Consider the following 26,149-nt stretch of genomic DNA (forward strand, 5'->3'; position numbering starts at 1 on the left):
CGACGTCTTGTTCACTGAACACTGTTAGGAGTAAAGTGCCCAGATGTCAGCCGTGAATTCACATTTCCAATTGCAGCACCTTTTGCCAGGTCACGTCAGACTGTCAAGGCTTCAGTTTTCTGTCTACAAAACAGGAGTAATATCACTCATTTCAAGGATCAGCTCTGGGAACTCAAGGAGCACACTCGTGCAGAGAGCTAAGCCAAAAGAGCCCCCCACACACGAGCCACAATGGTGCTCGTGACCAGGAAGACTGTTGAGAGAAGGAAGTGACCGTCTGCACCATCATTAACCTGCGTGCAAAAACGCTGAGACCTATCACCTGCATGTTGGACTGGAGACACTCCAGGTCATAACAGTTGCTCCGTGTTGCTCTGTGCTGCGCTCTGCTATGAACCTATTTTATGCTTCATGTGCTACTAAAACAGTGGCTTTTTGAAAAGGATTTGCATTGGAAACTCAAACAATTTCTAGAGCTTTCACAGTGGTAACTTGCTGAGTAACACAGCTTTTACTGTTGCATGAGTTTCAATTTATTTCAGCAACAGTTACTGAATCAAACACTGTTTCAAATAGAGCCTAAAGTTACTGCAGTTCAGAGCTGTCTAAATACATGGCCATTTAAATTTTAATTAAAAGTAAATAAAATTAAAATTCGGCTCCTCAGTTGCATTTGTCACATTTCAAGTGCTCAAAAGTCACATATGGCCAGTGGCTACTGTATTAGTGCAAAAATAGAATTATTCCATCTCCACAGGAAGTTCTACTGGACAGTGCTGTTCCAGTTGCCTACTTAATGTTCCCTGGCCCTTAATTTTGTTTTCCTTCACTATACACAGAACACTACGTTAGAAGCTGCAAAGAGTTCAGAAAACACTTCATCCACTCCTTCTACTATGTGCACGAAATAAAAAAACCTTAACCAACTTTAAATGAGTTACACGGAGCAGCACATACAGCCCTGAGCAAACACATCAAGAGTACCCTTGCCTCTGGGGAGATGAGATTCTTATTTAAAGCTGTAGAACAGTGCTGATGTACCTTCAGAACAGTTAAAAAAAAAAAAAAAAAACTAACAAATGCAAAACTAGAACAGACATTATTCATCATTAAGGCATTCTTAAAATGTTTTAAAAATAGAAAGGTATCTTTCAATTCACAACACCCCTCTAGCCCTCCACTCCCAAGACTCAGAATATTCAGTCTTTAGCAGTTTTCACTTTGGTCTGAAAGTGAAAGTTGTATTTTCAAAAACCAAGAAAAAAGGCTTTTTCTGTCCAGCTGGCAACAAGAAGGACTTAATTTTTGGTTTCAATTTCCTTAAAGAGAAGAGAAAAGGGCAGCGGTGGCCTTTTTAATCTCTCGCATGACAACTCACAGAGTGCTTCCAAGTCTTTCATGTACTCTCTGAGGTGGGTGCCACAGGCTCTGCTTCACGGCGGGGGGGAACTGAGGCTCAAGTTAGAAACCATGGCGAAACCAGCTAAAGCCAGGCCTGGGAGTGTGTGACATGGGCTGATGGAGCTAGGCTCTCAAGAGCCAAGCACGTGGCTCCCGAAGCTGAGAAATGGACTCCACCAAGCAGGTCTGAAGCAGAAACATCAAAATACATTCGACATTTCATTTCCCTTAAACTACTACATCCTAGCCATTCCTTCAGATCGACAGGATTCCAGAAATGTTACAATGATCTGAAATCTCTTTCAAACGGAAAGACAGAAATCACCTAACACCCACATCCTAGCACTTGGGAAACTAACTCCAATCTGAAGCCACAGGAGAGCCTAACTGGTTATGCACAGCAGCTGATTTAGGAAAGAAAAGGATCACAAGCCCACAACAAAAAGGCATGTTGTTGATAATCAAAGACATTCTCTGCCAACAGGGACCCCCAGAGCTGCTCCCATCTCGCCCACCCTGTCAGCCAAGAGATGGATAAACTTCTGCAGAGATCCACCCCGCCCAGGCCCAGATGTGGCCCACCCCCTGGCTCACTGTCAGCAAATGCAGTGCACACCACCAGAGTCCAGGACACCAGGGACAGGCTCATAGGGCACTCTCTAGTGGCCCAATGGTGGACAACTCATCTCCATACTTCTCCAGGCTTTCTAACTTTTCATAGTTAGGTATTAATTTTTATAATAAGAAACAAAGAGCAGTTAAAACTAAATGGTGATGTTTTTCAAATACAGTATAGAATTTTCTTGAATGTTTTCTGCTTTTGCATTCTACATTGTAAAACAGAACACTAGTTTAGCCACTCTCCAGGAAGGAAAGCAGATAAACTGCAACAGACTTTATTTTTTAAAATTCTAAGACAAACAACAGAAGTTTCCCTTAGCATTTGGTTTATGAATACTCCAAAGACTTGCCATCCCCCACCTGCTCTCCTGAGTTGGCAGATCCTCCTCCTGCTCTTCTTTCTTGGGAGATACTTACTTAGTGGCTACCGTGTGCTTGGCACTAAGAATGAGGGCTACAATACAGCCCCTCCTTCCCTGAGGAGACTCAGGAGGGCAGCGGGGTCAACTTAGTAATAGTAGCAACTCCACAAGAGCCAAACACTCAGAGGGGGCTGAGGAAGGGACAGAGGGAAGAACCGTGTGGGAGTTTTCTTGTGCCTCCTAAAGGAGGCACGGTGCTCTGAAGCCAAGGTTCTGGGGAAGCCAACATTCCTACGAACCTGGGCTTGCAGGACAAGTGTTCCCCACATCTTCTGCAAAGCAAAGATAGACTGCTATCAAGAGAACTGGGTTCCAGAGGTGACTCTTGGGTAAGTCATCAACCCCCACCTGCATAGGAAAGACCCCTTTCCTAAGCTAGCCAATACAGGACACCTCGTGAACAGGACTTTTCAATCACTGTATTTTCATATATTCACACGGCTTTCCTGCAAACTTTTATTTATTTATTTTGAGACAGAGTCTCGCTCTGTTGCCAGGCTAGAGTGCTGTGGTGCGATCTCGGCTCACTGCAACCTCCAACTCCCCGGTTCAAAGGATTCTCCTGCCTCTGCCTCCCGAGTAGTCCTGCAAACTTTTCTTAAATGACATATTTTAAAGAATGTCCATCTGAGTGCAGCACAGAAAGGTTCTCCTGGTTATGGTGGCTGCCTGAGTTCAGTAGTAACCACCAAGCCAGAGGACGGAACTGGCAATCTGCAAGAGTCATTGCGATGGGCTGGAGTCCAGTCAGGGGAAAAGTGTTGGACAAGAAGAACCACAACCTGCTCATCAACCGATTCCATGCCAGGGAAGTCTACCCACAAAAGAACCTCCTCCTCTCAAGGTCCTACACCCTACTCCTTGGAACCCGTGGCTCTGATGAGGTTATCACACCATGATCATGTTGTACTACTACATGACCTTCAGGTAGGCAGGTTACCTGCAGGAGCCTGACTCAATCACACAAGCCCATAGAAACAGGGGGCTTCCTCCAGCTGGCGAAAACGTCAGAGAAATTCAAAGTACCTTGCTTTGCAGATGGAATGCAGGTGGCCTTAAGAAGCTGACAGCGCCCTACCCAATTCCCCTGCTGGCAGCTAGCAAGCAATCAAGGACTTCCATCCTGCAAGGAACTGAATTCTGACAATAACAGGAATGTGCTGGTAAGAGGACCCTGAGTGCCAGCTGAGAACACAGCTGGCCAACACCTTGACTTCAGCCTAGCAAAAGCCTAAGCAGAGAACCCAGCCCCGCCATCCCTGATCTGACACACAAAATCCGCAAGACCATAAGTGAGTGTTCTTCTAAGCCTCTGAGTTTATGCTAATTTGCTACACAGCAACAGAGAACTACCACAACATAGAAATCTCAAAAATAGGATGCTTGACAAGTGTGCATCCCCAGTGTTGGGAGAAAAGGCATCCTGGCCACCTCACTCAGGCACATGTTCATAACAGGTCAGGTAACTTGGATACCTGTCAGCGCTGACTGAGACCACCTGCCTGCCCTCCCTGAGGTGCTTCTCAAGGCAGGTTCAGAGTGGCAGCTTTCAAAGAGGGCGAGGCTTGCCATCCAATTCACTGCAGAGAAGAGGAAGCACTGACAAGCCAGCCACACCTCCTAGAAAGGGCCTCTTCATGGCAGCACTGCGGCTTCTTCAATCTTCTGCAAGTCTGGGTGGTCTGACTCTGCCACCTCTCTGTACCTTTAGTCCAAATTCTGGTTGCATCCTCAAAAATCAAGTTTCTGAATTTGAATATCAAGGTTTGCTGGTTTTTTTTTTCTTAACCTTTACTCCACAACTACAAAATCAGATCCTAAACCATATGACCTAACTGAGGCATAAAAAGTTCTTATTTTCCAAGGATAACTATTGACTCTTCTTCCACAGGACGCTTACATGAATCCATTTAAAATGAGGACAAAATCTCATATTAAATAGTGACCAAAGAACGTTTGAGACTTTACCTTGAGACACAAATCTTATTAGAACTTTTTACTTTAAAATATTTACTTAAAATTACTTTGAAAAATTATGTCACAAACATGCATTAAATATTTCTGAGAAAAAGCAAACGACACTGTTGTTCCATCACACGCTCACAGCAGCAAGACAGACAGAACCCACTTTGCTCCATTCTGACTTCCACAGCACGAGCATTAAGCCTTTATTATTATTATTATTATTTTGTCTGCGAAAAGATTGGAGGCCTCTCATTCCCAGCCAGTTTAATACTCCGACCCTCCATTTCCAGAGTCTGTCATGCCCTCCTGGGCAGCCCCTTCTCCAAGTGTCAGCAGTCCTGACCTGGCCAGTCCTCGTCTATCAGTGACCAGACATATGGTGCAAGCAGGTCTCCAGCAAAACTTTCCTCAACTCCATCACAGCCAGTGTCTTGCACTCGATTTTTAATTTCACCTTGTGGAGCTTGGCCATGGAACAAAAGACGGGAACAAGTGATGCTATTACTAAATGGAAGGAGTGTTGGAAGAGTTAATTGATGAAATTAACTCCTCTTCCTCCTCCAGCAGTGCAGGAGCAAGTATCTGCTTAGTGTGATCATACATACACGCTTCTCTTCACAAGCTTATACCTCTGGGACTCAGAGAGTGAAACTCAGAAAGCAAGGTCCACACGTGCCACCGCCACCCTTTAAGGCAGGTCTCCCAACAACCTCTCTCATGCATCCTGGACACTCACAGGAAAGTACGGGAGGGAAAGACCCCTAGAGTGATGCCTCCCGTGCTCTGCAGCAGGCCCTGCTGAGCATCACAAGGATGTTCCGGACAGGTCACACTTGCTCTACTTTATGTCAGTGAGGTCAGGCTAGAGGGAGAGGGGGGATCCTGGTTGCGCCTCCAAGCTGTGACTCCTTCGCAAGAAAGAATTGAGAAAAACATGCACCAAGTTGGAAACGACTCTCACCAGACGCCTTGTGGGGCATGGCTGACCATGTCCTATGCCGACAGTCGTCGGTCTCTCTCAGACTTCAAACTAAGAACAGAATTTCCTTTGAGTTAATAGAATATATTAAAAGATGAGATTAAATACCAAGAAACCTGCAAAGAGGAAGCTGCATACACCTGCTGCACACTGCAGGCACACCTGAGATGGCACAGCCTTCGAAAGGCCAAACTCTGAATGGAAGCTGTTCAGGGCCCGGGACACCTGCACGTGTCCTCGTTCAACTACATTCTTCCTGGGTCTCTGTAACACACCAGTAAGGATGTGGCCAAATATCTGAGGGCCATGCTCCCACTCTCACTTATGCAAGACTCTTAACCTGAAGAGGTTTCCAAAGCTGCTAGAACGACCATGACAAAGTAACAACAGCCCAAAGCCCTGCTGGGTCAGGGGATGAGAGCACTTGCAAGTGACAGCAGCCAGAGGCTGGGATGCAAAGGGCCCAGGGCCTGTCCAAACACCTGCCCAACATCTCTAGGTCAGAAGCCCAGGTAGATAGCACAGCTCACGCTAAGCACACCACTCCCAAAACAAAGGCTTGAGATTTCAATCAAACAATGGAATAAGAACCAGAGCCAAAAGGAGCATTTCACCTCCTCTCCTCTGAAGGTTCTTGCACCAATCCCTGTCCTTTTTCACCTGCTTTTTCTTCATCCTACTTGAGGCAGAAGGCAGACTGGCAGTCTCACAAGGCCAAGCCACCAGGCAAAGTGTCCAAGGGCAGAAAACTCCTCCCCAGAAAAGGACAAATAGTGAGGGTTGCCACATGGGCTACCAGGCAAAGACCCAACTGGGTTCAGCCAATGCTCCACAGCAGGCTCATCCTCCCATGAGGAATACACACTGCATTTTCAGAAGTGCATGTCCTGGGACTATATCACAACCCCAAGCAGCTTCTCAGCAACAAGGTCCTTTACTATTGGCCAGCCCAGGTGAGCCTTTAAAACTCAGTTATTTCCTTAGCTAAGCCACAACCGAAAGACTTTTTGGTGGCCTTTCTCAACACTCTGGGTAAGCTGATGGCCAGAAGCAAGTTCTAGACAGAACTATTTCTTGATACAAAAAGGTTAGTTCATATAGGACCAACGGGCCATGTGGAAATGATCACCGGGGGGACCTTACCTCCTCTAGCCACAGGCCCAACTCTACCACAGCTTAGGTTTGCTTCTGAAAGAGTAGCTGGAATAGCAGCCCAAGCAGAGGTCACCGTGCCCTTCTGGGCACAGAGCAGGTGGTCCTCACAGGCCCCTTTGGGCAGAGACGGCAGGAAGCGGATGCACCCAAGGCCATACTGGAGGCATGGTACACACCACCCAGAGACAGGCAAGGAGAGGTCTCCAGCAAAGGGGAAAAGGAAAGTTCCAAAAGCATGACTGCAGTATCAAACCAGACCTCCTGGCAGGCTTCAGAGCCCTCTCATGCCCTACACCATACTGCCTTACAGCTAGGTTCTAACAGGTTGGCAAGGGGTGGGGCCAGGAGCCAGGACCCAGGGGCATCTGAGCAGCAGAGCCCTGGAGGTGTTGCTGAGTTTTAGGCTTTAGTCTTTAATGTGGGGGATTGGAGATGGGGGAGGTGACATCACAGGGTGAAGGGGAATCTGACCAGACCTGCTGGCAGAGAAGATTGCCCCATTAGCTGTGAAGGGAAAGGACTCAAGCAGGACCAGAGTGCATCAAAGGCACCTCCGGCTGCTTGAGCAATCTCCACAGAAGTAACAAGAGCCTGCATGAGGGAGGATGAGGTGTGGGGAGATTAAAAGGGCCAAACGAACAGCATGTGATGAGAGACTGGACGTGGGTGACTAAGAGCGTGAGAGGGGACCTGCACAACTGAGCAGGGTACTCTTGTGCTCTAGGCAGGGGGCACTTGCAGGCAGGTTTCAGGGTGGGTCAAGATCATGAGACTGTGTCTCCCATGCCGTCCCTGCCCCAGATCCCCAGATCCTAGCACAGCACCTGATCCTAGTGGGCTCATTCACTAACAGAAGCAACACTACCTACTGAGCCTAACTAGTTACCTGGAGGAAACAGCTCGGGGAGCCCAAGTGAGGTGCATGGGACCTGATGCGCTACCACTTTCTAAGAGCAGAGGTACAACCCAAGACTGGCAGAGACCACGTGTCTTCCTGTTTTTTCTAGTGCTAAGAGAAACAGAGTCCATTCCAGTTACATAACAGGCTGGAAACCTAAAGGTCCTCCCCAAGCGAGCCCTTAGGTATATATTGCTATTCATCAAGAAGAAACTGCTCCCAACCACCTGCTCTCAGAAAGTTCTACAGGTGAGAACTGGAGGGAGAGGAGAGGAGTCTGCGCTCCCGCCAGCGTCTGCACTGCATGTTTACACTTCGGGAAATTTAGAAGGTATCGCTTGTAGCCCAAGCCAGGTGAAATAAGTTACAAAACATGCAGCTGTTACAGTGTATCACACGCTTTAAAGAAGTATCAACTCGTGTTTCCCAACATACTTCAAATGAGAAACAGAGTTACAAGAAAAAGTTTACTATAAGAACTCCCAACACCTAGCAATTGTGGTTATTTGTAGGACTCTACTACATGCAACAACCCTCATACCCCGGCAAATCCTTAATTGTTTTTTAAATTGGGGGAAAAATTGTGCAAGGAAAAATTATCATTTAAGTCTTACAATACTGACATACAACCTACACATAAATTGCTTCCAGACGCTCAGAAAAGCCCAAAATGGCAAAGGGGCTGCGTCAACAGCATCACCCCTGAACAGCCTCACCTGGGACAATTCCAACCCCGACACACACACCACCTTTCGTTTCATTCCTGGCCGTCTGTAAGTTCACTAAATTTAAGTAGAGCCTCTAATTCCCTCTAGGCGGATGTAGAAATATTTAAAATAAAAATGGCACCTTCCAAAGAATAGACATATATGACAAATCTGTTTTTTTCTTTGAATTAACCCAATGTTTATAAACCACAGGCGATGCTTATGTTAATTGCAGCACAAAATTAAAGGACACAACACCCCCCAAAAAATGAATCACCTCTAAGTTGACAGTTAAATTTTTTAAAAAAATGAAATTAAAAAGGTTAATATTTACCTTCGACGTGATTTGAGTTCCTGGCAATGCTAAACTATTCTGCAACTTAACTTACGTGAAACTCCACACTTATCTACGCCCCACTTTGACAAGGGGTTCCTCACTTGCCCGGAGGCGGGGTGGAGGGGTAGAGAGTCGATTTCCCGTTCCAATCTCAAGAGTAAAAAAGACAAATACCTGCAGGTCCTACCCAGCAGCCCCTTTCTTGGACTGTTACTTGTAGGATCTGGGCAAGTCACTCCACTATAAATGAGTTTGATATTTAAAAACAAAAACTTTCAGTGCAGAGTCGGGCCTTGGCCTTCACCTTCAACATCCATCCTCCAAAAGCCCGGGCGCCTGGGACGGGTGTCTGCACCGCGGGCGCCGGCCAGGACCATGGTCCCCGCCCCCGCCCTCGCGGCCTCCCCGCGCACTCACCCCTGGATGCCCGGGCTGTACGCGCGGCTCTTCCACGGGGTGCCGGGCCGCGGCGCCTGGGCCCCGGGGCCGCCCCCTCCGCTGAGAGCGGCCGCGCGGCTGCCGGACAGCAGGTAGTTGAGGCCGTAGGTGCTGGCCTTGTTCTCGCGTTTCCGGCGACCCGGGTGGAACTGGTGCTGCGACGGGGAGCCGGCGAGCGCGGGGCCGCGTGGCCCGGGGTGCCCGTTGGCTGTGCCGGGGGCGCTGGGCGCGCCGTCGGCGAAGGTGAAGAAGGCGCCGCCGCGGCCGCCGCCCGGCCGGCCCAGCGAGGCGCTGCTGGAGGACGACGACGAGCAGCCGGGGCTCTCGGTGCCCGACTCCGCGTTGGACGAGGAGGACGACGACGAGGACGACAGCGACGGCGACTTGTGCAAGCGCCGCGCGCCCTCGGCCGCGGGCCCCAGCGCCGTCAGCAGCGCGGGGGGTAGCGCGGCGGGCGCGGCGGGGCCGGGCGGCGGGGGCGACGCGGCGGGCAGCGCGGGGCCCAGGCCGCCACCGCCCCGCCCGGCCGCCCCCGCCGCGGCCGCCGTGTCCAGCGCCGGCGAGTTGAGGCAGAAATAGGACGCGAAGCCCGAGCCGCCGCGGCCCACGCCCTGCGAGGTCTCCCAGATCTGCATCCACAGGGCATTGGCCGGCCCCTTCTGCTCGGGCTGGATCCAGGCCACGCGCGGATCCATCCACGCGCCGCCCCCGCGGGGCCCGCGCGCCCGCCCGCCCCGACGCGGCCCCGCCCCCGCCGCGCCCCGAGGCCCGGCCGCGCGCGCACGGACGGACGGACGGACGGGCCTGGGCCGGTGGCGGCGGCGGCGGGCGGGCCGAGCCCCGGCCTCCTGCTCGAGCCGCGCTCCCGTCGGGCTCCGGCGTGGGGCGGCGGCGGCGGTGATGGGCCCGGGCAGGCCGCGGTGGGCGGCTCCGGCGCTTGGCGCGTCCCAGCGGGCGGCTGCGGTCTCCGGGCTCCCGCTTCACGCGGCGCGGGGCGGGCGCGGGGGCCGCGGCGGCGGCGGCGTTCCACTCGGGCCGCGGGGAGAGGCCATCGGAGAGGGGCGGGCGGCAGGGCCGAGGGGGCGGGCCCAGGCGCCGAGCGGCTGAAGGACCCGCGGGAGGCGCCGCCGCCCGTGCGCCTAGCCCTCAGTCACGCTCGCGCCGCTGGCTCGGCGCTCCTGCGGCGGCGGCGGCGGCGGCGGTGAAAAGACACTCTCGGCGACGACAGCGCGGGGGAAGGAGGGGGCCGCCGCCGCGTCCGCTCCAATGAGGGGCGGGGGAGGGGGCGGGGACGGGGGCGGCAGGAGGAAGCGCGGCCTCGGTCGCCGGGCCGTGTCGCCGGTGCGCACGCGCGACCGATTTCAAATCCTTACTAGACACCGCCGCCGTGGTTACCGCGCCTGCGCGTTGGGGCCCCGTCGGCCGCGGGCGGGGTGAGGACAGCGTCAGAAGCTACGCGACTGGGAGGGGCTGGAGGAAGAGGTGGCGGCGTTGAGCCCTTCCAGACTAGGCCGGCGTTGGGTGGAATAGGCAGCCGCTGGAAGGCCCGCACGCCGCCCTCGGCCCGCCGCGGCGCGCAGACCCGGGCGTGCGGACATGCGCGCTAGGGCCGGTGTCGCCGGGCTGCCGCCTGAGCCGCGCTGCGCGTGCGCAGGGCAGCGTGGCCGTCACCGCCGCCGGTGGAAGTTTCCGAGCAGCCGGGCGGGGGCAGCGGACGCCACCGCAGGCGCTTCCCCCGCCGGCCGGCCCTCCCTCCTGACGTAAGGGCGGGCCCCGGTCGCAGATCCCGCCCCAGGTCTCTCATGCGAGGGTCCGTGCAGCAGGTCACGCTGCGCTCTCTGGGGTCCGCGCGTCGGCCCACGTGCTCCCTGCACCTCGCGGGGTGAGCGGCCAGCGTGCCGTGCCGGGTGGCTGGCTCCGCCGCTCCGGAGCCGGGAAGGACGCGCGGCGGAGTCCTGCTCCCTAGCGGGTCTGCTTACAGGCGTTTGGTTTGCTTTTTAAAATGATTTTCTATGCGAAAAGTGAAGTGAAAACTTCCAAGTTAATTCCCTGGGCAAAATGGGCAGTGCTAGCCGAGGAACGGCTGGTGGGCGGCGCGTCCGGCCCCCGGCTTCGGTTTTTCCAGCTGCACCGAGCGGGCAGGAGTCAGTGGGAAACCGCCCGCCATCCACAGCCTGCCTTTTGCCATCCCGGTGTCCCGAGCGCGATGGAAGCCGGGTTGACAGTGGCACTGTTTGGAATACAGCGCCAACCACACATCCTGTGAGGTCCAAAGCAAACGCCAGTGTCGTTGATCATCGCGGTGCCCCGCGAGCCTGGGCGACATGAGGCCCCGCGGCTGCCGCCCTGTCTTCAGGCGGAGTCCCCGCAAATGCACTCCCGGTCTAGGGCCCTGAAGCTGCCTTAGCCCAGTGGCGCCCGGGCTCCAAGCCTTTTAAGTAGGACGGGACCTGGCCTTCGTACAGGAGTGTTGTAAATGCTAACCCCTCGTCTCCAGCGCAGATGAGTAGACATTACTAAGCACTTGACCCTCCAAACATCGCTCCAACAGGAAAGGTCCGTGTGTTGCATACAAAGGCTTTGGGGCAAGTGGTGGTGTTTAGTAATAAAAATGAATGTTTCAGACGTTTTCAAATACCTTCATATTGTACACGTGGAAATCATGACCAAGGATTAGAACGTGCATTCAGTAAACTACAGAAAATCACACACAAGTCAAACAGCCGTTATTCTGGAGCTATTTGCTTCCAATGGCTCAGTCCAAAATCCTTGGTCATGCCTGGCTCCTCTCTCTGTCCACAATGAACACATCCTCTTGGCTCCACTGCCCGAAACATCCAGAACCCAACTGCTACCCCTCCTCCTCCCTCCACCCCTCTTTACTCTCCTTCCCGCCACCCGTCCATTTTAAAGCAGTGCCTTCTAGCTGGTTTCCCACATTCTGCACAGCTGCTCGTGTGATCCTTTTTAAAAAAGAAAAAAGATGTTACTATTAAAAATCATCTCATGCCAGTCTTAGAATACTATGCAGCCGTAAAAAGGAATGAGATCATGTCCTTTATGGGGACATGAATGGAGGTGGAAGCCACTATCCTCAGCAAACTAACACAGGAACAGAAAACCAAACACCGCATGTTCTCAGTAATAAGTGGGAGCTGAACAATGAGAACGCATCAACACAGGGAGGGGAACAACACACACCGGGACCTGTTGGGGGTTAGGGGAAGGGAGAGCATCAGGATAAATAGCTAATGCATGCAGGGCTTAATGCCTAGGTGATGGGTTCACAAGTGCAGCAAACCACCATGGCACACATTTACCTATGTAACAAACCTGCACGTCTTGCACGTGTATCCCAGAATTTAAAGTTGACATTTCAAAAAATTCAGTCCATGCCACTCTTCTGCTCAAAACCCTCCAGTGGCTTTCTCATTCAGCAAAATGGAACAACCTTGCTATGACCTGCAAGTCCCTTATCCCCTGGTCCTTCCCCTCTTCCCCTGCCCTCACCTCCCAGCGCTTTCCCTAACCCAAACAATACCAGCCAAAAGCACAGCTGGCACACTCCTGCCTCAGGGCCTTTGCACTTGCTGTTCCATCTGCCTGACATGCGTTCCCTCCTCCCCATCTTAGTGAGGACGTCCAAGTGGCTCTTTAGTCTAAACTGCAAACATAACCCTCAGCATCCCGTTTCCCTTCCCCGTTTGCTTTTTCTCCCTTAGTTTCCTGGAGCTGAGTAACAAAATGTCACAAACTGGGTGGCTTAAAACAACAAACGCATGCTCTCACAGTCCTAGAGGCTGAACGTCCAAAATCAAGTTGTCAGCAAGGTCGTGTATCCTCTGAAGGCTGTAAGGGAGTCTGCCCCATGCTCTCCTCTCAGCTTCTGGTGTTGCTGGCAAACTGTGGCATTCCTTGGCTTGTTGGTGCATCACCCCACTCTCTGACACGTCATCGCATGATGTTTCCCTGTGTCCTTGATTTGTGGATGCATCGCTCCACTCTCTGTCCTCATCATCGCATGGCATTTTCCCTGTGTCCATGTCTCTTCTCAGAAAGACACCAGTGGCATTGGATTAGGGCCACCCTAGTGTCTTCCTCCTGATTACATCTGCAAAGAGTTTCCAAATAAGGTCATATTCGCAGGCACCCAGGGTTGGGACTTGAACATATCTTTTTGGGGGACACTATACCACGTCATGTATATTTTATCTCATTTATCATTTGTGTCCCCCACCCCATTAGAATGCACGCTCCGTGAAGAGAGGATAGGAATGGCCTGTCCCTGCTGTGCACCAGCTCAAGGATTGTCTGACACATCAGTCCTTGGTGAACATTGGCAGAATGACTGGCAGCTGATTGATTGGCCCAGCAGGAATGGACACGGGCAGTTGCCCTTGTCCAGCTTCCAGGATCTGTTACACAGGTTGTCATTGTTTAGGTATTTTAAGTTTTTCTTGATTGCCTCATACTCTGTCTTTGCAGTTTGCCTCTAGCTAATCCTCGTTAATTTGATCCACCAGCCACCAAACAACATTTTGTAATTAAAACCAAGGTTTTGTTATTTATATATGATCATAAATATTTTTATGTAAATTAAAAGCAGTATATATATGTATATATACACATATACATATATACACATATACATATGTGTGTATATATATATGTTTAGAGAGAGAAAGAGAGAAGAGAGTCTCACTCTGTCACCCAGGCTAGAGTGCAGTAACGCAATCCTGGCTCACTGCAACTTCCGCCTCCAGAGTTTAAGTGATTCTCATGCCTCAGCCTCCTGAGTAGCTGGGGTTACAGGTGTGTGCCACCGCATCCGGCTAATGTTTGTATTTTTAGTAGAGATGTGGTTTCACTGTGTTGGCCAGGCTAGCCTTGAACCCCTGACCTCCAGTAATCCACCCACCTCAGCCTCCCAAAGTGCTGGGATTACAGGCATGAGCCACCGTGCCCGGCTGCAGTGTATTTCTTAATGCAATCAAGAAACAATACTGAATGTAAAATGCAGTTTTTGAGACGCTGGGCAAGGGAGATCTTTCTCTTTATCAATTTCTACAGATAAGTGCAGCCCATTCCCGTTTTGGGCCGAAACCCTCTCCTCTCTCTCTTTGGATATTGGAGGAGGAATAATATTAGAGATTACACCATGATTTTAGTGATTTGTTCCCATGAAAAAAATGGTTTACAAAGTGTATTCCATGGACTACCCATGCCAGAATTAGCAATGCTGGTCAGAATGCAGATACCTAGAGCTCACCCAATTTACTGAAACTCTCTAGGAGCAAGCCCAGGAATCTCTATTTTAAGTAAATTTTCTGAGTAATTCTAAAACACAGTGAACTCTGAAAACCTCTACCTAAAACAGGGTTCCCAAATTCAATTGCTCACAGGTGCCAAATAACTGAAAGTGTGTAGGTATTAGCTACTGCTGGGTAAGAAGCCACCCCAAGCTTAGTGGCTTAAAGTAAGTGTTTGGTATTGCTCACAAGTCTGCAAATCAACTAGGTGGTTTTGCTGCTCTGGGTCAAACACAGCTGATCTTGCTCCACTCAGCTGGCCAATCAGCTGAAGGCTGGCTGGCTAGAGTAGCCTGGCTGGCAGCTGGGGCACTGGAGTTGACAGAGTTGACAAGGACCATCAGTCTCTTGTTATCCAACAGGCTGACTCAGGCTTGTTCTCAGGTGGCTGAACAGCGTTTCAGGAGTGCAAGCAGACATGCACAAGGTTCAGAACCGGCATGCCATCACTTCCTTACCATTCTGTGAGACAAAGCAAGTGGCAAGGCCTTGACAAGTCAAGGAGTGGGAAAGAAGCCTCCACCTCTTGATGGAAGGAGCTGCATCATATTGCAAGGGGTGTGGGGCACTGGAAGGGGGAGAATGGGGGATGAATTATGCTAACCTCTACTTCTGTTATCACATGACATCCTCCCCTGTGTATCTCTCTATGCCTTCTCTTCTTGTAAGGACATCAGTCATTGGATTTGGGGCCCACTCTAAATCCAGGATGATTTCATCTGAAGATTCTTAACTGATTATACCTCCAAAGACCCTATTTCCAAATAAGGTCTTGTTCTGACATTCTGGGTGGACACTAGGAGGTTCATAGTCTCCTCCCAAAATTCACCCAGAATTTTGGGAAGACCACTTTGCAACCTACTACAGAGGCTTAAATAAAACAAGAAAGTTATTTTGCTCCCATTATAAGAAATCCAGCAAGAAAGGGCCATTGGCATGGTGGCCCAGTGCCCCAGGATGTCCGAGCTGACCTGTCTGACATTCCCCTGGCCTTTACCTAAAGGCTGCTCTGGGTCCATCCCTCATGTCCACAGGAAGGAGGTGGGGGAAGAAGGACAGTGTCTGCTGTCTGTGACCCTTTGTATCAGAAAAGCAAACTTTTTCAAAGAAACCTCACGTTAGATTTGTCCTCAAATCTTGTTGATTAGAGCTGGTTATAAGGCCACCCCAACTGCAAGAGAGTCTGAGAAATTAAGACACAGGATGAGACACAGAATGATCATGAATGACCTAAACCAATCGTGAGCCATTGTTTGTGCTGGACTTATGACCATGTTGAAAAAAACTGGGTCTGTTAGTAAAGAAGCAGGAAGTGGGTCTCATGTCCTGCCAGTGTCTGCCACCTGCAATCTCTTCTGAATTCAGTCCATACGAGTCTGTTTCTGAGAGCCTGCAAAGACCCTATTTCCAAACAAGGTCTTGTTCTGAGATTCTGGGTGAACGTGAATATTGGGAGGACACTTTTTGGCCTGCTACAGAGGCTTGAATGTTCTGATGAAATCTAGTTTTTGACCTTGAATAGAGTAGCCCCACCAAGAGAATACAACCCACAAGAAATGCCTCTTCTTTCCAACCACTCTAGAGCAGGATTGTCAACCAGAGCTGACTGTCTCCCAGGGCACATGTGGCCACGTCTGGAGACGCTTTGGATTGTCACGACTAGGGGTAGTTGCTGGGCCCCGGCGTCAAGCACATACAGGTGACAAATTCTGTCTCTGAGTGAGGGCCCAAAGAAGCTCTCAGCTCAATAAACGGAGATGTGTGTGATGTACACACATGTGCAGGGTACTAGTGAGAGACAGGGCAAGGGAACCCAGAGGTGTTGCTGGACTGATCCTAGAAGATGCAGAGTATTAGCCTAACAGAGGAAGGACATTCCAGGATGAGAAATGTCTGGAGACACAGCCCTGAGGACAGAAATTCCCCAGGGCTCTCAGTGGCCAGGGGCCAAGCATGGCAGCAGAAATCCAACGTGAGGCTGTTGGCCAAAGCCAGGCACAGGAAGGGTGTGCCATGGTCAGCACTTTTGGGGGTACCATTAAAAGATGTACCCCGAAGAGGGGTATGGTCTAACATGCGTTTTAAGAAAAGTTCACTTTGTCTTAACAGATGGAATTATGAGAGGCCAAGATTGAAGATGGAGGTAAAGGTTGGGGGGATGGCCTTTTGAGAGAAATAGAAAATCAGTAATGGGCACAGTATTAGGTATACAAAGGATTATTTAGGAGAAAATAAATTAGGGTCAGTTATTGTAGTTGCTATAAGAAGCGATCTCAAATCAGAGTGGCATCACATGTTAAGAGTTTATTTCTTATTCACTTCCCAGTCCACTGTGGGCCTGCATGGGGCCTGGGGTATGGGGAAGAACTCTGCTCCACACAGTCATTCAGGAATCCTGGCTCTTTCAGGCAGAAGTTCTGCCATTCCCTTGGGCCCTGGAGTTTTCAGCTAGTTCTCTGCAGAGGGCCAGCAAAGGGGTGAGGGGAAGAAATAGGATGGAGCATCCTGCAGGAGGTTTAGGGTCCAGGTCTGGTGGGTGGCCAGCACATCACTCACATGCATATTTTGGTGGCCAGAACTCAGACATGTGGCCCCATCTAACTTGAGGGAGGCTGGAATATATAGTCCAGCTGAGAGCCCAGAACAAAAAGGAACTGGGTCTGGCAAACACAGCACACTAACTTTGCCACAACATGTTTAGGAGGTAAAATCTTTGGGGGCTCTGTAATTGATTCAACGTGGAAGACGGAGAGAGGAAAGTTCAGAGAGCTTCCAGGTTTCCACCAGGGAGGTCGGAACAGGTTGCCTTAGATCGTGACCGCAGGGGCCACTGCCTGAGCAAGTAAGATGGTGCATTCATTTTAAAATCGCTGTGTAGCTTAACATTCGCTGCCTGTTTTAACATGTGTCCTGCATTCCATTTATTGGAGAAATGTTTCTTTTTCTTTATTTTTTAAATGAATATAATTTACAATGTAAAAGGTCAAATAAAATGAAAGTGAAACAGAAAAATCCTCACTTTTCAATATTCCTTTCTCATCTAATGAAGACCCCTTCCCTTCTCTATTTCTCCTGGCTCCCTGCCTTAGGCCTAAGGCAACAACCAGAAGCCTTCCTGGGTGTTTACATTACAGCACACCAGACTGCAGACACCGCCGCCCCAGACACTGCTTGCAGCTAAAGTCACCAAGTTTGCCGTGCCCCATAACTGAGGTCATTGGCAGCCCAGCACCAAGCCTCACTGGCATCAAGGGCAGCGGGTTAGTAAGCATGGCTCCACACGGGTAAGCAGTTCTAGGAAATGGGAAGAAACCCAGACCATCCATCTCAGGGTAAGTTTGCTGGATTTTCTCTCTGTTTTAAGAGTCTTTCAACAGGGCATACAGCCCATTCTCAAATTTAGATTTCTGTTTTTGTTAAGAACAGGGACTGTGGAACGAATTTGCCTGACTTTGCCGTCATTCTGCCATTTCCTAGCTATGTGGCCTCAGGCAAACTGATTAAACTTACTGGCCTCAGAATGGGGAAAATTGTTGTAACTCATGCTTGGGATTACGTGAAGATGAAAAGTAGGCGTGTCCATGAAGTGCTTACAAGAGGGACCAGCGCGGTGTACCTATTCTGTGCATCCTACCCATCCACTGTTCCTTCTCCGTGGTTCTTGAAGAAGCTGGAGTTTTCTTTCAGTCTTCTGCTTCTCCTGTTGCTTCCTCTAACTGAAGGAAGAATCAGTCCATGGCTTCTGCTCCATGCTTTCTGCTCTTGGTTCGGGCTCCAACTTCCCCATTAATGGAAGAGAATGGCTCTCCTGTTCCCAGCTGTAATGAACTAATTAATTTTTCTATTTCCCTAATCATTCTCTATTCCCTGCCAAACCCTCTGGGTGTCTGTTTTGTTCTATTGTTCAAGCCTGGACTTTGAGGGTAGGCTGGGGGCATTGCTAGTCCCCATAATTGCTAATCCAGGCACTTGAGTCATTATCTTCTATACATCACACTTAACAACCAGAGGGAAGTGCAGCCTCGTGGGCCTCGGAAAGGAAACCACCCACAGACTTGTGCGCCTTCTTCGCAGGCCAGGCTTTCCTTCCCCCATGGTAAGAAGGTGAAGACTTGGAGATTGGTGAGTCAGGCAATCAAGGTCAGATTGACATACTCTAGAAGATTACATGCCGTGTGGAACAGTACTGGGCAGGGGACCCACTGGGACAGGGGCTCAGTTAGGAGGCTATGGCAGTCCCGCAGGAGATTCTGGAGGTGGGGGTTGAATGGGGAGCAGCGTAGATTTGGATACAGCATGGATTTTGAAGTAGAGCCAGCCATGGGGAGCGAGTGGGGAGGGAGGCAAAGAGTGAACAAAGCATCCGTTCGGGTCGGTGGCCTCAGCCATGGATGAAAGTCTTATTTCCTGAGATGGGGGACACTGGATGGAGCAGGAAGCATCCCTCTTTAGGAAATGCTAGGTTGGAGATGTCCCTCTTATATCCCCAGGAGACAGCTGGACACAGAGGCTTGCATTTAGAAGACAAGCCAGTCTGGAAAGGGCCGTCACGGAGCAAGCCCTGCCTGGCTGGCGTGTAGCAGAGCTGCATGGGGTGAGCTCACCCGGGCGGGGACGGGTGTGGAAAGCACAGAGAAGCAGGGTAAGAGCAGCCTGAGGGTGTGGGGGGAGGTGGATGGAGACGTGGGCTTGTCATTTGTCTTTGAGAATTCGCTGCATGGCATTTTAAACCTCTTTAAATTTCTGAGTAGGTTTGAGGTGTGTGTTGTAAGTTTTCAAGGCCCTATTCAATAAAATATCTGGGTAATTACTACACTCAGGAAACTGGCGCAAGTCTACTGAGGCCTAAAAATAGCAAGTTTACAGACCTGTGGATTCTTTTCTCATGACAGTGAGGCCTCACAGGCCCTGCCAGGCAGCCCGGGAGGTGCAGGCCCCCCCTAGAGACACAGACAGAGGCTGGACACAGAGCCTGGCTGGCTGAGACCTTTCCAGTGAATTCTGTGCCACCAGAAGGACAGGCATAGGCGATGGCTGGTGCCCTCACGAGGTCACCAGTGGGCTGTTTGTTGAGAAAAATGCTGCTTGTAATTTTACTTTCCTTCTGAATTTTAGCCATTACACGGATGATGGCTAAAATCACAAAGGGCACAGAAGCACAAAGGCCAGGGGCAAGGGTCGGGAGAAGCATGGGACAGCCACATTGTAAACATGGTGGTGGCATCCTTGAAAATGAGTGAATGACCGAGGCAATCCATTTCCGAGGTTTTAATCACATACATAATCATTGGTTGTGAAAAAGTGTTTCAACACCAGCGAAGACATGACCACAAAACCGATGTTTAGGGAAAAACACAGAAGACATTATTCACAGCTGTTGTCTATTCATTTACTTCCTTGAGTTGGAAGAGTGGTTTTAGCTGTGAAATGCCTCCATGCAGCTGGGAGAACGTGGTCTCTTCCATGAGAGTATTTGAGGACCTCAACCCTGGGTCCGGACTCTGGTTTACAATTGTAGTTCAAGATGTTGGTATTGGAAGGAGGGGCCAGGAGAACAAATCCTCCTACACAAAGAGGCTTGCAGGAGATGTGTTACTGCCAGGGGGCTGTCCACAGTGTACTTACTTCTCCCTGAAGACACCTTGAGAAAGGACAGCGCATACTGGTAGTGATCTTGGCAACCTGTCTTAGGCCAGGCACAGAGGCTGAGATGGGGGGTCACTTTTTTCTTTTTTTGTTTTGTTTGTTTGTTTTGAGACAGAGTCGCACTCTGTCACCCAGGCTGGAGTGCAGTGGCGCAATCTCGGCTCACTGCAACCCCGCCTCCCGGGTTCAAGTGATTTTCCTGCCTCGGCCTCCTGAGTAGCTGGGATTACAGGTGCATACCACCACTCCTGACTAATTTTTTTTTGTATTTTTAGTAGAGACGGGGTTTCACCATGCTGGCCGGGCTGGTCTCAAAACTCCTGACCTCAGGTGATCTGCCCACCTCAGCCTCCCAAAGTGCTGGGATTACAGGCGTCAGCCACTGCGCCCGGCCTCTTTTTTCTTTCTTTCTTTCTTTTTTTTTTTTTAATAGAGATGGGGTCTTCCTATGTTTCCCGGGAGTTGGAGACCAGCCTGGACAACATAGGAAGACCCCATCTCTATTAAAAAAAGAAAAAAAAAATTGTCAGGTGTGATGGTGCACGCCTATGCTCCCAGGCTCAGGAGGCTGCAGTGGGAGAATCATTTGGGCCCAGGAGGTCAAGGCTGCGGTGAGTTATGATGGCGCCACTGCACTCCAGCCTGGGCAACAGAATAAGGCCCTGTCTGGAAAAAGAGGGGGGGGGGAAGGGGAAGGGGAGTGAGAGGGGAAGGAGAGAGGGAGGGAGGAGGAGGGGAAGGAGAGAGGGAGGGAGGAGGAGGGGAAGGAAAGGAAAGGAAAAAGGAAAGGCAAAAGGAAAGGAAAGGGGCAGGCTGCCTAGCATTGCAGAAGATCCCATGCGCCTCTCTGGAAGCTGGGAAGTAGTCATCATGTGTCAAAGAGCATGCTGGCCCAGGGTGTGCTTTGTTTGGCCCACTGTATGTATTTTTAATGTTTAAATGTTAATCTCTTTATTAGTTAGCTCTTGTTCATGTATGCTGCAGTAACAGACATCCCCAGGACCTCAGCGGCTCATAGGAACCACATGGCACACATTGGTGGTGGCTCTCCTCCCAGGCAGTACCCCACATCTTGTCTTCTGTGTTTGGGCACCCAGGCTGGAGTAGCAACCCATCTCAGTCAATGGCGAAGGAAGGTGAGACATGGCGAAACTACATATTTGCCCGCAAGATTCTGCTGGGTATAGCAATGTCATGCCAAATTCCATACCATTGGCCAACGCAATGCCAGGGAGCCCTGCAAGCCACGTGGTGAGGGTGGGATGTGTGAGCCTCTGACTAAGAGGACAGACAGAACACTTGAGAATAAATAGGAGGCTCTATTTTTCTTCTTTTTTTGATGTCTTGATGCAGCAGGAATGGGAGGTTCTAATACCATCTCACTCATCCTTTGGACCAAGGACACCTCTCCCATGCACTATGCCCCATGCCTCTCTCTCACTATGGCCCAGTCCACGCATGGAGGTCCCAGTTGGTGCTCAGGTTCGTAGCCCCTACACGAATACATGGAGTGCTGTTTACCGCCTCAGTCTGGCTAGCTTTAAACACAGCCACTAATAAGGTGATTGCTTTTTATCATAAAAATGCTTAAAGAGCATTGGATATTCTGACTTCAAGATGTCCAGAAACAAGAGGAAGAAAACATTTCAACACTGTCAAAAATTTTGCCCTGTCTTTGTGGCCAGCTCCCTCTTGGTTCTTAAACGCACATCTCCTTGTGCGTTGAATATTCAGTTATTCAATGACTCTACCTGTGGTTCTTCTCGTGTGGTGGGCGCAGGGTGCATGGCCAGCAATGGATGGCAGGAACCCAGCCCCGTGGTGCTTCCTGTCACGGGCTGAGAATCAAGACTGACGGTCAGACTCCCTCACGGCCCCAGCGTTATTCCTGTACCTGAAAGCAGGCACAAAGGCGAGATTTTCAGGGCAAGTGTTCAATATTTTGTGTAAAAAAATGTCAGTGTTACTGACAGAGTGAGCAGTGGGTAGAATGTGAGTCACCTCGGAAGGAGGCTGCCTTTGTGTTCTTCTCAATTGCTCTGTAATAAAAGAGTTTCTAGAGACTGGAAACAGCGGAAAAGATGCACCATTGACACAAATTGTCATGTGCATTGCACAGTTTCTCATTCAGAGGCATTTTCCACAGCCTCTACCTTACCGTCAGTGGCCCAGCCCCTGCCTGAACACCTCCACTGGGTCCATTTGTCATGATTCCACTCTCTACTCCTTCTCTAGGTTCTAGTGTTGTCACCACCTTGCTGGCACTCTTACCCCGGCCACCCCGAACCCCTTCAGACCCTCGGCTGCAGCCTGCTTCCACGCTGCAGAGCCTGAGCACTGCCCTCTCTGTCTGGGAAAGCTGTCCGTGAGCCGCTCAAGCCCCCGCCCCCAACTTTCTGTCAACCCTGGAATCTGGCTCAGCTGTCCTCGGGGAGGCCCTCTCTTGTGTCTCTGGTCCTTTGACACATGGTCAGTTCATTGCAGGTTTACTCACTTATGTCCTTGTGTTAGCTGCCTGTACCTGGGGACAGCAACGATGCCAACTCTGTCCACTCTTGTATGGAAAAGCTCAGCAGAGGGCCTGGCAGACAGCTGTGTCCAATGCATAGTTGTTGACTGAATAAAAACAAAGCCGCTGACTCTCCCTAATCCTAGACCCTCATCTCCAGACCAGCCTGACTTTTAGCCACTCACTCACTTGCTGAAGCCTGGAACCTACCAGAGCTGGTTTGCCCATAGGCCCTGCGCAAGCCTCGGGCTGCCTTGTGTTTGACCTGTGCCCCAGGGTGCAGTGTTTCCTGGGCACTCCCCTAACATCACCTTTGCCTCTCCCGGCGCAGTGCCAGCCTTTCAGACCCAGGTCCAACCAAAACCTCTGTAAAGCTTTCCTGGCCGCATCAACCTTAAAGTAATGAAATTAGGAGAGAGAAATTTGTAACAATTGTGAAAATTACTGTGGTGATTGTGAAAATGAATAATAGGGCTTTTCTTATTGCCTTGAATTACGTTAGCTCTTCCACTTTTTAATTTTCACCCTTTTGCTCAGCATCCCCGGTGGACTATAGGCTTTGTCCCAGCAGGAGCCTTGCCACCCCCCCCCCCCCGGAATCTGAGCCCTTCACTGGACCCAGCTCCATGGCCTGCAGACAGGAAGCGCCCAGTGAACACATGCTGGCGTGGTGTGAATTCACCCCCCTGCCTCTCCACTCCTTTGTGCTTCCCAGGAGAGGCAATGCAACAGGCATTGCAACAGGCATCCCCAGCATCACAGGGCAGAAACTCTCCACAAAAGTCTCAAACTAAACTGAGAGAGACATTATTCATTTCCAAGTGCTTCAAACAGCAAAAGAGTAAGGCTGGGGACAAGAAAAGTATTGACGACTGGTAAATATTTAAGGAGTAACCGAGTCAATGCCAAGCATGCTGAGCTCTGAGCCAAACCACATTCAGGAAGAGATCAACGTAGAGCACAAAAGACTTAGGTTTTCACATTTGCTTGAAAATGTAAGCAGTTACTAAGTTAAAATTTAAAGATTGGCTAGGTGTGGTGGCTCATTCCAGCACTTTGAGAGGCCGAAGCGGGAGGATCACTTGAGGCCAGGAAGTTGAGACAGCCTGGGCAATATAGCAAAACCCTGTCTCTACAAAACATTTTTAAAAATTAGCCAGGCACGGTAGTGTGCACCTGTAATCCCAGCTACTGGGGAGGATGACCTGAGCCTGGGAGGTGAAGGCTGCAGTGAGCTGCGTTTGCACCACTGCACTCCAGCCTGAGTGACAGAGTGAGACCTTATCTCAAAAGGAAAAAAAAAAATTGAAATGGGTTGCTTAATTAGGAAAGTCATATTCATGGCCCTAAAACTTTCAAAGAAATTGTCACGTATGGTACGAGAAGATATATTCAATTTGCTTTGTCTTCCTCTTCAGGTCAATCACATAATCTTTGTAAAATTCACTTCCATTCCTTTTGAATGGACTTGTGCTTCTCAACTGGAATGATACTTCTCATCATAAAGTTAGAGAGGGATCTTGGCTAACTTTTTTTCCAGAGAAGCGGACTCTTTTCAGGACAAAGCACTCAGCATATTTTAGAGACACAGATCACAGCATGTGTTTTCCAGAAGGCACACAACTATTGGAGGGAGATGGGAGAAATTTCACCTCTTTCTTTTACACTAATTCCTAAGGAGGAGTTTGTGAAGTTTGGAGTGTCATAAGAAATACATGCATAAATGCTGTAATTATATTATTAGTTAAAGGCTTGACTAGTAAGACAGATGAATCTATTTCAAGTCTAAACAATAAAATGACAAACCATAAAGGTGGTTCTCAAATTATTTCATGGGGGGAGATAGAAAGCTGTGTTCTAAAAGTATTGTATTTGCAAAATGCCTGAAGCAAACAAAACATGCTGCTGAGGGAATTCATTTCCAGAATTCAAATTTTTGAAACAGCTATGAACAGTTATTGCCAACACTAGCACATTATTTATATCCTGCTAGCTTAGAAGTTTTTAAAAAGTAGATAAGTTTAATTTCAAATTGTAACTTCTTAGGACTGAAAGTCTCCTGATGTCTAAAATGTGACCTATAATTTCATGGGAGAAAAAAATGATATTTATGGTAAATGTAAGCCCGTTATTGGATAAATCTTCTAAATATGTAAGTTTTTTATGCAAGAAAGATGTGAAGACAAAAAAATTTCCAACTAGTGGATCATGAAACATAAAGCAGTGGTTCAGTGGGTTAGTATAATATTTTAAGAATAATGACCAACCACTGTGAAGGGGAAAAATATTCATAGAGTACTTTTTCTGACCGTGAGTCATGCTTAGAATTTCCTTATGCAATCAAATACATATATTCACCATCTGCCTTTACATTTCACATTTAAAACATTAATTCAGGCTAGGTGCAGTGGCTCATGCCTGTAATCTCAGCACTTTGGGAGGCTGAGGCAGGAGGATCACTTGAGTCCAGGAGTTCAAGACCAGCCTGGGCAACATAGTGAGACTGCGTCTTTACAAAATAAAAATTAAAAAATTAGCCAGATGTGGTGGCATGCACTTGTAGTTCCAGCTGTTCCAGAGGCTGAAGTGGGAGATTGCTTGAGGAGTTCGAGACTGCAGTGAACTATGATCACACTGCTGTACTCCAGCCTGGGCAATAGAGCGAGACCTTGTCTCTAGAGGAAAAAAAGCAAAACAAAATTTTAATGCATTTTGAATTTATTTTGTGTAAGACATAAGATAGGAAATTTATTTTTTTCTAAGTGATAATGCATTCCAATATACTATTTCTCCAGTTATTGAGATTATGATATCATAAATTCTTACAGAAACTTGAGTACATTTCTAAAGTTTCTATTGAGTTCCAGTGATTGGTCTATTTATTTGTTGACCAAAAAAATACTGTTTTGATTATTAGACTGTAAATTGATGTTTACTGTCTAGTAAGAGGATACTTCTCCTCTAAAATTAAATGTTATTTTACTGAAAAAATCTTGTATATTCAAGCAAATGTATTGTTCTAGATAAATCAGGACAATTTTGGTAAGTTCAAGAACAAAACCCCAATGGAGTTCTATAAATTTAAATGTATTATATCACATTTTTAGATTCTATAAATGGAATTTATCAACTTGTGCTAAATACATATAAGAATTAATACAGGAAGTCCTAGCCAGAGCAATCAGGCAAAAGAAAGAAACAAAAAGACTTTCAGATTGGAAAAGAGGAAATCAAAACTATCTGTTTGTTGGTGATATAATTATATACCTAGAAAACCCTAAAGACTCCTAGATCTCATAAATAAACTCAGTAAACTCTCAGGTTATAAAATCAGTGTAGGGAAATCCATAGCAATGCTATACAACAACAATGACCAAGCTGAGAATGAAATCAAGAACTCAATTCCTTTTACAATAACCACAAAAAAGCTAGGAATATACTTAACCACAAAGGTGAAATATGTCTACAAGGAGAACTACAAAATGCTGCTAAAAGAAATAATAGATGGTACAAATAAATAGAAGTACATCGCATGCTTATAGATTAGAAAAATCAATATTGTGAAAATGGCCATACCGCCTAAAGCAATCTACAGATTCCATGCAATTCCTATTAATATACCAACACCATTTTTCATAGAATTAGAAAAACAATCCTAAAATTCACATGAAACTAAAAAAGAGCCTGAATATCCAAAACAATGCTAAATGAAAAGAGCAAATTTGGAGGCATCATATTACCTGACTTCAAATTATACGACAA

The 26,149-nt window shown here is 48.9% G+C and overlaps 1 protein-coding gene and 1 long non-coding RNA gene across 6 annotated transcripts in view; one reads left to right on the forward strand and one right to left on the reverse strand.

The window, feature by feature from the left end:
• The window catches only part of TENT4A (terminal nucleotidyltransferase 4A), a 43,726-nt gene extending 33,460 nt beyond the window's left edge, over window positions 1-10,266 (reverse strand). For both annotated transcript variants that reach the window (XM_019013563.4, XM_004059055.5), the window contains exon 1: window positions 8,903-10,266. In XM_019013563.4, coding sequence (XP_018869108.2) covers window positions 8,903-9,618 — 716 coding nt within the window. In that variant the 5' untranslated portion in view covers window positions 9,619-10,266. The remainder of the gene's footprint in view (window positions 1-8,902) is intronic.
• Window positions 10,267-10,299: 33 nt separating this feature from the next.
• LOC129527851 (uncharacterized) lies at window positions 10,300-22,880 on the forward strand. Of its 4 annotated transcripts, none has more exons than XR_010131845.1 (5): window positions 10,300-13,364; window positions 17,322-18,874; window positions 20,863-21,014; window positions 21,232-21,360; window positions 22,114-22,880. It is a non-coding gene; the product is annotated as an uncharacterized lncRNA (long non-coding RNA). The 4 variants fall into 4 exon arrangements; XR_010131846.1 differs by having other exon boundaries at window positions 17,322-18,826; window positions 20,837-21,014; XR_008672951.2 differs by having other exon boundaries at window positions 10,300-13,349; window positions 20,837-21,014.
• The last annotated feature ends 3,269 nt before the right edge of the window (window positions 22,881-26,149 follow it).

This window comes from Gorilla gorilla, chromosome 19, assembly GCF_029281585.2.
Source record: "Gorilla gorilla gorilla isolate KB3781 chromosome 19, NHGRI_mGorGor1-v2.1_pri, whole genome shotgun sequence".
NCBI classification, from domain to species: Eukaryota; Metazoa; Chordata; class Mammalia; order Primates; family Hominidae; genus Gorilla; species Gorilla gorilla.